The sequence below is a fragment of the Corticium candelabrum genome, chromosome 7 (assembly GCF_963422355.1).
Source record: "Corticium candelabrum chromosome 7, ooCorCand1.1, whole genome shotgun sequence".
Taxonomy (NCBI): Eukaryota; Metazoa; Porifera; class Homoscleromorpha; order Homosclerophorida; family Plakinidae; genus Corticium; species Corticium candelabrum.
Window position 1 is genome coordinate 8,165,342 of NC_085091.1, and position 16,538 is coordinate 8,181,879.

Consider the following 16,538-nt stretch of genomic DNA (forward strand, 5'->3'; position numbering starts at 1 on the left):
AGAAGAAGGAAAAGAGAAGATGATTATGGTGTGACATATTCAAATAGCGCTGCGGACAGCAATGGCACTGGTGGTTTGTTATGTTGCTATCTACCGACCTGCCAAGCTGCTAGTCTTTTACGTGTGGTTGTTTTCTTAAGTATTGTTGTGTCTATCAGTCTACTGTCTACAAAAAAAACGTTTGTCTGTCTAAATCTCAAGAAACCACTTGACTTGGAATAGGTTTTACACAACAGGATCATACTTAGGCCATCTATGTACGTTGGGAATATTGTATAGTAGGTATGTGTTTAATCTTGTTTATCTGGCAATCGTGGCATCACACTTCTATGTATAGTTCAACCCACAACTCTTCACTTTTGTTTCAAATCAGATAGATGTTTTCTTTATTGAATATGTAGGAGCTCCTTATAAGTACTTCTATAATTGTAGTTTTATACATGTACAATGATAAGTCTGTTGGCTAGCTTCTCAAGACAAAGATTTGTTTGCTGACATTATCGGTTTTTATTTGATGGTTTCTGTGTTATTTGTGGTATTGCGGTAGTTGACACAATAAACACATTATGAACATCCAACAGCAATAGTCAGTTTATTTTTCAAAAATGAGGTTCTGAACTAATTAATGGTAACATCATATCACTATTGCTGAATCTGTGTGAAGGTATTTATCCATGTAACAGATGAGTACAGAGTGCACTCTGACAAGGTTCCAAATAGCTTTCTGTTGTGTAATGGAATTGTTATCAGGGTAGCAAGTGTTTGGCAGTATCTATGTATCTTGTGTGGCTTTTTATTTTCTGCTTCCTTGTGTGTCTTGTGTTTTGTATGTTGTAGCATGGCAGTGTCAGGGAAATAGCAAGGTGCACCACATTTATGTAAAACTTGAGCACAACTGTAGAATATTTCAGTATGTGCTGTCACAGGAGTTAAATATATGTAGCTTGTTTGCTTGTATTCTAGCAACTATTGTTCTACCTAAAGACAAAGGAAAGAAAATCTATATCGATCCCCAAAACTATGATACTTTGGATGATGCAGTTTCTGACTTTGCACTGGAAATACCTGCTTCACAGATTAAGCTACTAAAGGAAATAGGAGAAGGTTGTTCTCTTGAGGATTAATGTGTTATCTTAACTATTTTCTTATTGTCTATTAATGTGATTATAGGTGAGTTTGGAGAAGTTTACAGTGGCACGTACTTTGAATCCAAGAAGTCTAAGGCAGGAAGAAAGGTGGCAGTGAAAACACTTAAGGTGATTTCTTTATCTGAGACTGAGGTGGTCATGGTAATGAACTGGTGATTTTGTTTGTGGTGACAGTCAAATGCATCTAAGAAGAATAGAGACGACTTTTTGGTTGAAGCCTCCATCATGGGCCAGTTTGAACATCCTAATGTCATCTCATTGGTGGGAGTGGTGACTAAAGCGGATCGCGTGATGATTGTGACTGAATTTATGGACAACGGTTCTCTTGATAACTTTCTCAAGGTCAGTATTGCTGTAACTGTTCGTTGTAGACATTGTTTAGGTTTGTGCTGATTTCTTAATTAAGGATAGCATGTTGGTTATGATATAGGAAAGTCATTTTGTTAATTAAGATATTGCTATTTTTGAGAAGCTTGATGTGGAATGAAGTAGCCTCTTTCTTGCTCCCACAATACTTGTTTTGCTTGTGCATAGTGACGATTTGGTTTTGTAACCTTGTATTCCAGGAAATGTGGAAACATGCTAGATGTATGGTGATATAATACATCATAATTTAATGTGCAGAACCGCTTGAAAAGCTGTGTGTTTACTGATATGTAATATTTGGAGATTTTGTACAGTAATATCAAGTATCTTATACATGTTGTCTGTATGAGGTGTTGGATAGGGTATTGAGCGATATAATTTTGATATTCAGGATAACGACAACAAGTTGCATATTGAGCAACAACTTCACATGGCACTTTATGTTGCTCGTGGAATGGAATATCTGACTGACATGCGCTTTATTCATCGAGATCTTGCAACGCGTAACATACTGGTCAATGAGGACCTTGTGTGTAAAGTTGCTGACTTTGGGCTGTCACGTGAAGCAGTAGATGAGAATGCCTATGATGTCAAGACTGTAAGAGAAACTGGATTGCTTGAGTTGTGCTGGCTGTTAATGTTATCTTTTTAGGGAGGCAAGATTCCTGTACGTTGGACAGCTCCAGAGGCAATTACTTACAGAAAGTTTACACATATGAGTGATGTGTGGAGTTATGGTGTGTTGTTATGGGAAATTATGTCATTTGCGGAACATCCATATTATGACTGGTCAAATACAAAGGTTAGTGTGGTGTTGCTGCAGAGGATGAGTGATCTCTGTAGTGACGAACTTTACTAATCAATGCATGAGGCTGATTTAGTTACACAAATGTTATGTGTAGGTGCTGGAGTCTGTGAGAAATGGCTACAGACTGCCTCCTCCTATGAACTGTCCGACGGAAGTGTATGAGGTAATGCAGAAATGCTGGCAGGAAAATCGATCAGATCGACCGCCATTCCATCATCTTTGTGAAATGATGAAAAACCTCATTGCCAAACAGCTTACAGAATGTTCTGCTTATGCGTAAGATACTAGTGGAAATCACCACGTTAATTCGTATAGTCACTACTATACCAACTGTTGTGTAATTGCCTGTAGAGCTGCTGATGATCTAGCGCAACCTGCCTCAGCTGGTGGTTCTAACCAGGTGTATGCTAGTGTTTCAGAGTGGTTAGAAGACATCAAGATGGAGCGCTATGTGAACCACTTTGAAAGTGCTGGTCTCACTGATTTGGGTTTATGCTGGCAGCTGAATGACCATGAGCTGGCGGAACGTGTGGGAGTGTCAATTAAGGGCCATCGACACAAGATCCTGAAGAGTATAAATCATGCAACCAACTCGATGCGACGTCAAGTGTCACACAAAATTTGAGACAGAAAATGGAGATACATTGTCATTTGTTAGTCGTTATTGTCGCAATTTTTGATAGCTAGCAAGAGTTAGCTAGATAGACTAAGCAATGATTGTGGAACGATTGTGATCAATGGGATGGGATGGGATAGGATAGGATGGTTTGTCATGTGTTCTAGGCCTGTTAGCTGTTTTTACAAATTGTTTCTTTGTGTGTCTTGTTTGAACGTTGAGTTGTTTTTATAAAATGGTGTGGATGTGCATTTGTTTCAATTGTTAATTGTTTTAAAATTGGTAATTGCTTCGGAGTTCTAAACGTTGTACATATGCGCAGTTTGCTAGATTGGAGCATGCGTGTACCGGTTTCATCTGATCAATGTAGGCGCCTAGGCACAGTGATGTGTGAGAATTAGAATGTCGTCCAGCTCTGCTTCTCGGAAATCTGCGTCTCCAGCATCGGCGCCCACGAGTGTTGACGACGATAAGCATCGCAATGGAAAGCTTGTCAACCAATTGAGGCGTAAAATCGTTCTCTTGGAGGAAAAACAAGCAAATCTGATACAGACACACAACCAAGAAGTGAGGCATCATCAAGTACTATATCACATAATACTGGAGTTCTTATGACTACATGACGTTGTTGAGGAAGACAGTTGGCTGTCTACCTGTTGGCATGTCTGTTTGTTTACCTGTCTGCCCGACAGTGTGTCTGTCCGTCTGTCTGTCTGTCTGTTTGTCTGTCTGTTTGTTTGTTTGTCTGTCCTAGTTCTCTATTGAGTACATCATCAAAACTAATAGTGCAACATCACTAACACTAAAACAAAGCTAATCATAAAACTACGAGGCTATGGGACCCGGCTAGTGGCCCCTCAGTACACCAACTAACTAAACAATTAATAGCTATTGAATGAAGGTTCAAACTATTCAGGGGCATAGCCAGGCCCTCACACAAACTCTTCACCGTTCACGGCTTGCTGTTTACGGCGCAATTGAGAAAGGTGCCCTATTAGAGTTTATGTTGCCAAATGAGTTAATTACGTTGAATTTTGATGCAGATGGCGCTCCCTGGATAGACAGACCCTCTTTCGTCGTTATTCTTTTAATGTACATATAGAGAGCGAGACTTGTCCAATAGATGTTTGTCTCTCATAGCAGTGATTCACAAAACCAAATGTAAGATTGGAATCAACAGCGCTACTAAAAGCAAATTCATTTTATACTCCAAGCAGTAACTAAAGATTTTTAGCTTGAGCTGGAAAGCTGGTTGCAGAATGTGTTTGATGCTGATTACAATGTAGGCCCAGTCGCTGATTCACTTGCAATCCGACAGTCGCGGCCCAGCAGGTGAAGACAGCTGGTCACACCCTGTCTGAGAGAAGTCTTCATGGGCAACATGTGAAGACAGCTGGCTATGCCCCTGCTATTGTTGCTAAAATGATGTCTGAGCTGATTGATTTTTTCTCTAATTGCTCGTGAATTAGACTTCTGCAGAGTAATTGAAATCATCCACCTCCATATGGCCTTGAACTTTGTCCTATTCTTCTTTCCACTTGTATCTCGGGATTGAAATGCCAGTTTGTTAATAGAATCTTCAGCATCTTTACCCCACCGACCCAAGTGCCTGTTTGTCTGCCTGTCACCTAATCATCATAGTGATTTAGATAGATTATTTGACTTTGACATTCAAGGCCAAGTCCATTAGTTAATCTATGACTTTGTTGTTCGCAAGGACTGGTTTGCATATTGAAAATCCTAGCATATGTACAAGTAAAGTCTGTATGAGAATAAATTGTCTGCCTGCCTGCCTGCCTGCCTGCCTGCCTGCCTGCCACACATTGAAATAGTTGAACTTGTAACTTGTTTATGAAGCACTTTTTTTAATTATTGAAAAATCATGTATTCTAGTGTGTAGAGATGCTGTATTCTAATAAAATAACCTGTCTGTCTGCCTGCCTGCCTGCCTGCCTGCCTGCCTGCCTGTCTGCCTGCCTGCCTGCCTGTCTGTCTGTCTCTTTGCAATATAAATACATGGATTTCCATTATTGCGATTTGCTAACCAGTAAGTTGCTGTTGAATGAAACTTGCCTGCTACCATGAGATTTGTGTTTTTAGTCTGTTGAACTGCAGACTGTTGCCATTGATGTGCGAGCAGCTTTGGAAAAGAGTGAGTTAGAGCGCCAACGTCTTGGTTATGAGTATGACCAGCAAGCGGCAGCAAGTAGAGAGCTCACTGCTTCTGCTGCTAATAAAGAAGCCTCTCTTGAAGAACTAAACGCGGCACTACAACGTGATGCTGATGCATTGTTGGTGTGTCATATTGTTCACTTGACATCAATGTTTTGCACAGGACAAGTTGGTAAACTGACACACAAAGTAGCAGAGTTAGAAGATGTTGCACAGCATCAACAGAAGAAACACGAAGCAGAGAGAGAGAGCATTCTTGCTGAAATGAAAATCAAGGTGACTCATTTCATATCATCTGCTCCTATCTTATATATTGTCTTGTCTAGGATTAGTAATTAACGTTGTGACTGTGCGGTGTTGTGTTTTTGGTTTTCAATTGATGAATATGCTCATCTCTCACATTAACTGCACCATGGAGAGCTCCTCTTTGTATTGTTCTTGTTGTCAAACCTACAAACAAATGAAATTTGCATGCCTGTTGTTTTCATAAAGCACACAACAGCAGCGGGGACTTGCGTTCTATAGACAATTGATGCATATTTATTATATATCAGTTTAGAACAGTCTCATGTTGATTAAGCCGGCCCCTATAATAGCTTTCTCTTTTGAGGGCATCTAGTGAGGCAAAGTCTGTAGTCATTGTATTCTTCAGTAGTCAGAGTATGAGCGTATCCACACATCATTTTCTGATGCCAATATGAGACCTATAGGCAGATTTATATCATCTCGAGTTCATTGATCGGAAAGTTTTCATATTACGACATAACAGTAGCAAACTCTACAACCTAGCCACATTGTTGCAGCTGCAATTTGTGTTTGTGCAGTGCTGCTCAGGCTGGTGAAATGGAAAAACGATGACTGTTATGAGGAAAAGGTGATGGCAGCTGGTGAGAAGTTTCATCTCTAATTAGTTTGTAGAGATTCTCAGATATGGGACCCCATCACGTTTGAAGACTGAAAACCATAGCTCCAAGACAACAACATGCAGTACAATATATTTTCACAGAAGCTTTTCAGAACCTCATGATGCAACAATCTGTCAAACTTTGGTCTTTTAATGCACACATAATACATAGTCACTTACAGCTATATACGTTTACTGACTCATTATGGGAACTACCAGCCTAGTTTGCTGGTGTGTTTGATTGTGTATTAAATTTAAAATAAAAATTATAGGAGGCTTGTAGTCTTGGATGTAATTATAGTGCTTATTCGGTCTCTTTGCATGTGCAGCAAGTTTTGCTGTGACATTTCTAGTATATGTCTATGTTGTCTGTTATGTTAGTCGTGTATTGTTTTCTGTACAGGAGTCGTATCTGGAGGCTTGTGATGCTGAGAAGCAAGCTCTTGAGCAGGAAACAGGGCTGTTGGACAGTCAGTGTAAACGCCAAGCAGCGTAAGATATCACAAGTAGCGTGAATTTCTGACAATAAACGACATTTTGTTGTGGTAGTGAAGTTACTCAGTTGAAAAGAAAGACAGAGACTCTTCAATGTGTGTGACGTCAAGCAGTGAACGTTGACATGTGACTTACATGTGGCTTGTGATTGTAGCCAAGCTGGCCAGTCAGTCAGAAATTGTCAAGAAACAAGCTGGCGACTTGGAGTCTCGGACTGGTCACGATGAAAAGATGAAGAGAGAAGTAGAAGTGAGATATTCTATAGCCACATTGATGTCTTGTTTGAACATGCAGTGTACAGTCGTATTGATTACCATTAGGCTGCATATGCCAGGCTACGAGATGTTGAAGAAAGTTATGAGTCAGAGCGAGCTGCACACTTGGAATCAAAATTTAATGCAGAGCTTGTACAGGTTTGTGCATATCATCATCACAATATTGCAGTTGAGGTAGGACGGTGGTTTGTTGCTCTGCAGTTACGAGTGAGAGACCTTGAAGCAGCTCTTGAGGCAGAGAAAGTTGCTGGCAGGGAAGCATGTATGAGTGTTGAAATGCTGAAACAGCAGTTGAGGTGACAAGGAGTAGAGCAAACAGAATTGTAATGAAATGGCCCTTACAGTGGTCAACAAACGTGTACTGTACCATAATGCTTAGCATTGGCAGCCATACCCGACAAGACATGAAATGAAGAGAGTTGAAGTCAGACAGGTTTTGTTGAAAATACACAGCAAGCTGATCATGCATGTTGATGGACGGACAGACATATACAGGCAGAGAGACGGGTGGACAGGCAGTAAGGCTGTTGTACTTTAGGAAGTTTTATTATATCACAGGCTGACAGGCAAATAAACAGACAGAAGGATAGACAGACAGACAGACAGACAGACAGACAGAATCAAGTTTATTGTCAACAATCTTTACTACTACAACAGTTACTGTTAACACGAATTTTCTACCCATAGTCCAAGACAGACAGACTGACAGGCAGGCAGACAGAATGATAGACAGACAGACAGTGTTGACAGACGGACAGACAGACAGATTAGATTGGTAAGTATAATAGCCCTATAGGGTCTATTGAACTCACTTTTATAGTTTTCTATTAGCTACTCTATTTAGCCTGTAATAGTGATCATGTTTGAAATATATAGTATTACTACCAATTGACAGACAGATAGACTGACAGATGAAGCCATGACTATTTCTGTGGGAAAGCTCTCTGTGAATTTTGCTACAGAGATATTGAGAACAGTTTGGAGAATGAGCAAAAACAACATCTCAGTCTTGGTGCCAACATGGAAGAGTAAGCAGCAATCTCTGATAATGGATACCCAATAAGATATTAGTTTGTGTAATGTGTATAATACACATGAAGGCAGCAAAGAGAGTGGGTTAGCAAGGAAATTGCTCTAACTGCTCAATTAGAAGAGAAGCAATCACTTGTTGGCAGATTATCAGAGCAATTGGAACATCATGAGAAGAATTTGAAGCTCTTGAAAACACAACTGTTTGAAGTGTGTCATGTGGTGTGCTAGACGGCATATGTATGTATAATATTAATTAATATTTATAGGCAAGACAAACACAGAAGGAACTAGAGGAGAAGTACATCAGCTGTTTAAGGGAATTGGAAATGCTAGTGAGAAGCATGCAGCCAACTAGTGGCTCTCCAGGTGATCTGTTGCATTGCATACTGTTGGATTGAATATTTGTTAGTGTTACTATGTCACCTTTCTAATAAACAGAAATTAATTTTAATTGTATGGTATGAATGCAAAATGGTTATGTTATGGTTGGTGAGTTTAAGCAAGTTTTATATTAATTTTTATGCATTGCTGTGCTGGTTGTTTTGGCAACAAAAATTTAATTAATAGAGTTTGTGTTGTCATATCTACTAGTAGAGATTTATTCAAATACTGAAGTATACGGAAAATATGCGAGATTTGCATGACTGCTGTTTTGAGTAATTTTTGTTTAGTCATTTTGTATTTGTCACATGATATGTGGGATGGGAATATTAATGTTGAGTATCAGAAACATTGGAGAGATGTGGTGCAGACATTGAGTGTTAGTAATGCTTATTTCACACTTACAAGCAAGTAGATATTGTAAAGCTCAAACCTTGTTGATGATGCTATATGATACAAAGAATAGATTTGTTTGTGTATTGGTAGAGGGACTACATAATTAACATTTGTGTAAGCAAACAGACCTTACAACTTGCCTTTGTTGTGATGTTTTGCATCAACTTCTAATTTTAATGATTACATTCTTCTCTTTACTGCTAAAACATTAGCAGTCGGCAGCTTTCATCTACACTAATAGTCTATGCAACCTAAAGTTTATTTTTAATTTTATTTATTCTATTATTTTTATTTTTATTTTTTACTTTTACTTTTTCTTTTTACTTCTTTTTTAAGTTTTTATATCTTTTATTATATATTTTTAAAGTCTCTAATTCCTGCATAATAGGCAATAGTTTATTGAAATATTTCATTAAGTCATTGAGCAATTGAACTGTAGCTTATCTCAATCCTGGAGTACAACTTCATCAGACAATGGTAATGAATTGTTTTCCCGGTATACTGCAGGGTCGTTTTTTCCAGTTAGTTTTTGTTGTACTGGGCTAGTTCTATTAGTATTTATTTCATGCCAATGTAGATGTTGTTAACATTTTTTATTTGTAGAAAATCATTCAGCATCTTCTAAGTTGGTTCCTTCTGCCATTCTCGGTTCGTTAAAACAACTACTGACAAACTACCAGAGCAATGTTTCTCGCACTTCGTCTCAAGTTTGTTTCTTTCTGTTATTTTGTTTTTAGTACCAGTATTTATTAGACTTGTTTCTAGTTGTCTGCTTTTAAGTCAGATGTTGATCGCTTGACAAGTGAGTGTGAACATTACAAGGAGGCTGCTCAGTCTAAGGAGAATGCACTTAAAGTCAGTGTTGCTCGACAACAATTTACTTTAAAAGTTTTGATGTCTTACAAATGAAAGACAATGTCATTTGTCTTGTGTGCTGCATGAAGTGTGTGATCTCAGCACTCTATAATGCAATTAGTTTCCTACAAGTTGTTCTGTGACTAAACAACTGAGGTCAAGAAGTTTGATTTGCAGAAAGTTTGGTGATAAACTGCCTGCACAAATACTTACTGCATTTCACACCCTAATGCATACACTCATGTAACTGTGCTGTAGCCAGAGATCCAGTTTTTGGCATACAGAGCGTGTGGTGCTAGCACATGCATAGCTGAATGTACAGACATTGGTGTAGGTTTTCACATATTTCTGTAATTTTAATTTTAGTTGTACATGAAATGCATATCCACTGATGCTTAATATGTAGTTTTAGTCAAATCTGAAAGTTTAGTTGAGATGCAGTGAGAAATGTTCTTGTGTGTAGAGTGTACCTACAGAATACATATGACTGTTGAATGGCACATCAGTTGAATACATTATAATCACTGTCCTTGTACCAGACCCTCTCATGCTGTCCTGCCATACAGAGGTCTGTGACGAGGCTAATAATCACCACTTGACAAGTTGTTTAGACAAATAACACACAGAAGAATCTACATGACAGTTGATTATTACCCCATCCCACCCCACCCCATCTAATGGTTGTTAAGTATGGGATGGAGGTCCTTCTAAAAAATAACACTTAAAGTTGTTAATTGGCGGAAGTGATTAATTTATTAACTTAAACAGCATGTTACTACACTAGTAGAGCTTCAAACCACCACCACTCACATAAAATATAGAAGCCTAATCTTCTATACTGTATGAGTCATCAAACCTTCAACATGTGGTTGACATGCATGCACAAGTTAAAGAATGTCAGCATCTCAACAGGTGCAAATCTAGCAAACAGTAGCTGTAGAAAGCACCAATTAGCACTATTTGAAGGACTAAGAGGTGTGAAAATCTTAGAGTCTTGGCCAAATTAGGGCGGGGCTTACTTGAGCACTGGGGTAATAAGCAAGCAAGTATGGTTGTTATTTATTACGTTTTAATGTTGATGTATAGCATGTATGGTATGTGGTATGTACTGATTGTGTTGAATTTGACGTGTGCAATGGTACATACAGTCTGGTGGCTGTGTGACTGTTACTAATTCCATTTTTTAGGAAGTTCAAACGAGCTTGTCTCAAGCTGAAGAGAAGTTAGTGAAGATTACAGCAGAGACGTCTCATAGAAACGAATTGGTGGATCATTTGACAAGCAAGTTACAACGAAAATCAGAAAGACTGTTGAAAGAAAGAGAGCGACGCCAGGCAGCAGATCAGCAGGCAAGGTGTACTAGTAGGATAGCTCGTTTTGTTGTTCATTGTTTTCATGTTTGCTTTATATAGCTGGCACAATGTAGACAGAATATGCGAACTGACAATGAGGTTGGAATTTGTCTGTTGTCGTGACTTTTGATGTACAGGACTGTGGTAACTCTTTGTGTGCTTGTTAAGAACAAATGTCAGTATTTACAGTCGTTGTATGATCGGCTGGTTGCTGGTCGTGTCGTGTTGGATGGTCGTTCTCCGCAAGTGCAGTTCACATGGCCAGAACTGACAACAATGGTTGCAGAACAAGTTTCTAGTGCATTGTTGGAAGTGCAAAGACTGAAGAACAAGGTTAGTCTGTGCATTGCTTTGTACTGATATGATACAACACGTACACCCTGTGGTGTCTCTTTGGTCAATTTAGGTATGTCAGTCTGTGTTGCTCATGCAGCATGTTTGTTTTCTTGTCTTGCTGTTTGTCTTGTCTGTCTGGATATTACTATTTCTGTACTTCTTCTTTAGTTGCTTACCTTTGGGCGGACGTAGCCTTGAAGTTCCAGACCGTCTCCCAAAAGAAATGGGAGACGGTCTGGATCAACTTCTGATCAAACCGAGTTCAGAAGTAGGCATAGTTACCTAAGAGAAATGGAAGGGTTGTAACAGTCAAAAACACCTCTTAGATACTAGCGCTATGCCACCTGATGAGACATAGGAGATCGATTACTACATTTTAGAGGTGTGTTCAAACAAGGTGGGTGGTAATCAACTGCAATACCGGCAAATCTGCAGCAGTCCGCTGTTCGGGATGCATTGAATCAATTTCGAGAACCTTGGCATTGTTTCGAAGGCACGGTTCAGTGCAGTTTTACATCACGAAAGACGCCCACGTTCATGCAATCAATTACGAGCTCAAACGCCTTTGCCAGAAGCCGTGCATGTCATTACAGAACTCTTGATGTTCATTGGCCGCCACTTTAGTGGCGGCAGCTTGCTGATTGGCTGACTTGGATCACTTTCGAACTCAGTTTGATCAGAAGTTGATCCAGACCGTCTTCCATTTCTTTTGGGAGACGGTCTGGAACTTTGAGGCTAAGGCAAACGTTGTCAATCCTAGGGTGAACATAAACATTTTGACTCTTGTTGTCAGTACTAGTCAAGAGTACATTGAAATAAGAGTGTGTGTGATATGATTGGTATCAACAGAAGATAGCATTTAATGGATTGTTTTAGCTAAAGACTTCAGCTGGCAGCAATGTTTGTTTGCTGATGGAATCAATGTGTTTAAACATAGACATGCATACTCACACACACACACACACACACACACACACACACACACACACACACACACACACACACACACACACACACACACACACACACACACACACACACACACACACACACACACACACACACACACACACACAAGGCACAAGGACCACAAGCTGTTGTATTTACTTCTTGTTTCTGGTTGTGCAGATTGATGTGATTAAATGATGTTGCACGCCATTGACTACCATTTATGCAACTGCTTTGTAATTTCGTCTTTAACACTGAAACCAGTTACAAGTGACTGTCCATTACTGTAAAGGATTTTAGGGGTGTATACAGTTTGGGATGTAGTCTAGAACGTTTATGATTTACTATCTGTTAAGTGTTTGTTTGGTTACCTTTTCAGTTGCCTGCTTGCTTGTATGCGCGCGCGCGCGCGCGCGTGTGTGTGTGTGTGTGTGTGTGTGTGTGTGTGTGTGTGTGTGTGTGCACTATGCTGCATTGTAATTTATCTTATTTTGTGTGTGACTTTGATATAATGGTTTTTCTGTCTCGATATTAAACCTACTAAGGTTGATCACATTGAAAGTGTGGTGAAGAGAAAAGATGAGGCTCTTAATGAAGTGAACATTTCTCATCAACAAGGCCTCAGCAAGGTGCACAGTTTGTTATATCGTATTACACACGTGACATCACATTGTGTTATCAGTTGTCTCAAGCTGCTCAACAAAGAGAGAAGACATGGCAACAGCAGAGATGGGAACTGGAGAGCCATTATAATGGAATACTGCAAGAGCTACAATCTAAAGCAGAGGTTGACATATAGATTAAAGTAGCAGCTAGTGACGGGCAGCTGTAGCTGAAGGACCATATCTTAAAGAATCTATTAGTGCTTTGTACTTTGTCATTGACTCTGTCTGCACTAGCTTTGCCTGCAGTTTGCGCAAACGTGTGCCTGCCTTTGCCTTGATTACTTTAAGCGACTTTGTTTAACTATTGGATTACCACTTCTAACACTTCTGTGTTTACATTCTATCTTTACATAGATCACTTTGTTTGTTTTCTTCTCTGACAGAAATCACAAGCTTTGACTGACCAAGCATGGGAACGTGTTCACAGCAGTGATGAGAAACAAGATCGTTTGCAAGCTGAGTATGAAAAGTTACGTTCAAAAGTGGATCGTTATGAATCAGACATGATTTTATTACAAACTGGATGTGGATTGCTTGGTGGTGCTCTTCTTTCACAGTTTAACAGCATTGATATGCTGGTGACACACAAGAGAATGTTAAGTGAGAGATGTCGGCTATTGGATGAACTCCAACAGAGGATAAGCTTGTTAGTGGATGATATGAGTATCAATGGACAGTCTGAAAACTCACGACATGTGAGGGAAGTTGCCACACAAAATGCTGTGACATTTTCATGCACAAAGCATCGATTACCAGTAAGATATGACAGAGAGCGACCTGTGATGAGATTCAGAGTTGCAGTTATTGTTGTCTTATCGTTTAATCGTCTTCTTAAACTTGGCCACTCATCATCTGTTCTATTTGCTGATGCTAGACGAGTACGTGTTGTGGCAGCAGCAGGCAAGGGTAATGCCAAATGTTTGGAGCAAGAACCAGCTGCTACTGATCGTTTGACTGCCAGTCTGTCGTGGCTTACTAGTGCACAGTGTCGACAACTGTTTACTAGCTCCTTGTCTGGTGTACCAGAAGTTCTGTCTACTCTTTCTGATGGTAATGGGACAGCAAATGACTCAGCTTTGGATACTAGTGTTGTTCTTTCATCAAAACATCTTAGCGTTAGTCACTTTGCTGAAGGTGAACCTGCTCTACAGCATTGTCTCCAGTCTCTTTGTGCTGCATTTTCAAGAACCGTTAGTGCTATTCTTGCTGAGTTTCCATCTGAAGAATTGCAAGGTCTTCATGGTGCTTTTGCGGTGAGACAAAGAGGGCCATCAGCATGGTCACTGGTTACATTACTGAGATATGGTCTTCACAAGTTGATGCACAAACCATCTCAATCAGGGAAAATGCTCAGTCATCAGGTATGGGTTGTATCGATATTTATTTGTATCCAACATTAATTTATTTGTATCCAATATTTATTTATTTGTATCTAACATTTATTTATTTGTATCCAATATTTATTTAATTGTATCTAATATTTAAGTAATTCTTGTGAAGTATGCCCAAGATACGTTGCATGAGTTGTTTAATTAACGGGCATGAATCGTACCTTGAGGCAAGTATATGTTGATGCCATGGAAGACAGTGCAATGAAATAGCTCTAGAAATGTGTACACGTTTTATTCTAGTAGTTATATACAACATCTACATTCTTGGTATTGTTGTAGTGTATGGATGTAGTTGAAGAGCATGTCACTGAGCTGTTGGGTCGTTTACGTGACTGTGAAGTCGAACGTTCCAAGCTACGTTTACAATTAAGCTCTAGTGAAGACGAGTTGGGAAGATTGAGTGAGGCGTGCCAGCAGATCAACATTTTGCAGACAACTATGAAGCGATTAGAACAAGACGTAATGTGTATGTACTAACAGTCCACAATTATAATCAATATTATTTACAAATTGTAGGCTGAAGAAACTGTTCCTAAACGTCTATATGACCGACTCATTGTAGACTCACAAGCTAATAGACAGTACATAAAGGAGCAAGAGATAAAGATTGGAGAGCTGACACGGAAGTAGCAGCTGAATGACTATGTATTGATATGCTTTGGTAGACTGAGGGTTGATACTGTTATAGGCTTGATCGAAAGGAAAATGACTCAATGGAGACAGAAGCAACTCTTGCTCAAGCTGTCAAGGTAATGTTGATTTTATGTGTGATAATAGCAAATTTGAGTTTCAAACATGACAAGAAGTTGTCTTCTTGCTTGATTTTTTAGTAAAATGGTGATTGTGTTTGGATGCTAGTACACAGTCTTTTGATCTTACTTCAGAGCGCTTTTCTAACCGTTTTGATTTTGTTCTAAATTTTGCTGTTCAAGTCTTGTATTGACTAGATGTTTGGATGTTTCATGTTTGCTAGAGCTTTGTGAGGTACTGTAGACGACCCTTGAAATAAGTTTGTGGGCTGTAGTGTTGAACTGACAAGCTTTGCTTGGCCAATAAACTTTTGACAAGCAACATAGTGTTGAACTATATCAATATAATGTTGAACTACATTCTGCAAACAACTTGACTCTTGTTAGTTTGGTTTGCTCTCATTCTTGTTTTGTTCCTGATGTTTGATGGATATGTTGGAAATCGATTGTATATACTACAGAATAAATTTACTAATTTGTTTGTTCAGTAGTCTTCTGTTTGGACTCGAGTTTGCTGTAACATTTATTGTTTCTAGAGTTTGACTGACATGAAGATGGAAGTGCAGCGTCGAGGTGAGTCAGTCCAGCGGTTGAGAAATCAACTATCGAGCGTCGAAGATGACAAACAGTCCTTACAGAGTGACTTACAACTCTGTCAGCTGTCACTGAAAGCTGCTATTAGGTATTCATGCAGTAGGTGATGGATGTAGTGTGATGAGCATGTATGTTCCGTCCAGAGAGAAGGATCTCATCTTGGAATACCTGCTAGCAGTAGATGAAGCTCTACAAACAGTACTATCCATCTTAATTTGTCTGGAATGCTGGTTCATATTTCTTGTGTGCAGACTGTAGGTCAGGTATCTGCGAGACAACTAGTAACTGAACACAACGTTGCATTACCATCGGTCTTTACCTTCTACTGCATTTGTTGCATTAGATTTTGAAATTATTTTTTCTTCTGTAGCTGCCAAAATTGGAATCTCCTGACCATACTGAACTACAAGTATCTTCTCATGTGGCAGCTTGCCAGGTTAGACACTTGTGAATTATGTGGGTGGCCAAAGTGTTGCATTGTTGTTTCCTGTTGATAGGCTATTGTGCGTCAAGTGATAGATTTTCATCACCAAGCAGCTACTGCAATAGCATCTCTGAGAGCCGAAATCGAGTCTCACAGGGCACGTGCTGCTGCCCTACATGCTGAACTAACAACTGCGTATCAACGTCAGATGGAGCAAGACTAATAGGTTAGGCAGCTGCAGTATTATGGTATAGGTTCATTTGATAGTTTGCTCTAATATACTGTATACATGTATCATATGCTATTTTTATATTGAGTACTATCTTTAGTATCATAGTCATGAGTGTGTACTTTGTTACTGTTTACTTGTTGTTCGAATGATCACAGATTGTTTTGAAAGACATACTCGTAGTAGAAAACATTTCATGTTCTAATTTGAGTATGTGGACCAGTGCAATATGAATTAACTTGATTAAGCATGCTACATGTGGGAGGCACCTAAGTTCATGAAATTAACAGTTACACCATTGGAAAGGCCATCACCTGCTAAGAGACAAGGTTTACACTATCATATATGTTTTGTCCAAACATGTCCCAACATTGATGCAATATTTAGTCACGTGGAACATTG

General features: G+C 39.3%; 2 protein-coding genes across 3 annotated transcripts in view; both read left to right on the forward strand.

Annotated features, from left to right (window-relative positions):
- Nucleotides 1–3,224, forward strand: part of LOC134181983 (ephrin type-B receptor 1-B-like) — an 8,452-nt gene extending 5,228 nt beyond the window's left edge. Inside the window, exons 8-15 of the mRNA XM_062649287.1 lie at nt 1–73; nt 964–1,104; nt 1,171–1,256; nt 1,323–1,490; nt 1,906–2,112; nt 2,167–2,316; nt 2,417–2,598; nt 2,674–3,224. The exon at nt 1–73 is cut by the window's left edge and continues 4 nt beyond it. Coding sequence (XP_062505271.1) covers nt 1–73; nt 964–1,104; nt 1,171–1,256; nt 1,323–1,490; nt 1,906–2,112; nt 2,167–2,316; nt 2,417–2,598; nt 2,674–2,947 — 1,281 coding nt within the window. The 3' untranslated portion in view covers nt 2,948–3,224. The remainder of the gene's footprint in view (nt 74–963; nt 1,105–1,170; nt 1,257–1,322; nt 1,491–1,905; nt 2,113–2,166; nt 2,317–2,416; nt 2,599–2,673) is intronic.
- Nucleotides 3,225–3,291: 67 nt separating this feature from the next.
- LOC134182609 (coiled-coil domain-containing protein 171-like) lies at nt 3,292–16,346 on the forward strand. Of its 2 annotated transcripts, XM_062650039.1 has the most exons (27): nt 3,292–3,505; nt 5,039–5,213; nt 5,274–5,386; nt 6,418–6,506; nt 6,564–6,604; nt 6,664–6,758; nt 6,830–6,922; nt 6,986–7,080; nt 7,747–7,812; nt 7,885–8,023; nt 8,083–8,182; nt 9,197–9,300; nt 9,359–9,448; nt 10,636–10,797; nt 10,861–10,899; nt 10,969–11,133; nt 12,630–12,713; nt 12,767–12,871; nt 13,133–14,110; nt 14,420–14,599; nt 14,657–14,766; nt 14,829–14,889; nt 15,426–15,571; nt 15,627–15,681; nt 15,735–15,794; nt 15,854–15,919; nt 15,981–16,346. In XM_062650039.1, exons 1-27 carry the CDS (start codon nt 3,341–3,343, stop codon nt 16,128–16,130), a joined length of 3,726 nt encoding a protein of 1,241 aa, XP_062506023.1. In that variant the 5' UTR covers nt 3,292–3,340; the 3' UTR covers nt 16,131–16,346. The 2 variants fall into 2 exon arrangements, with proteins under 2 accessions (XP_062506023.1, XP_062506024.1); XM_062650040.1 differs by lacking the exons at nt 3,292–3,505; nt 5,039–5,213 and having other exon boundaries at nt 5,279–5,386; nt 6,569–6,604.
- The last annotated feature ends 192 nt before the right edge of the window (nt 16,347–16,538 follow it).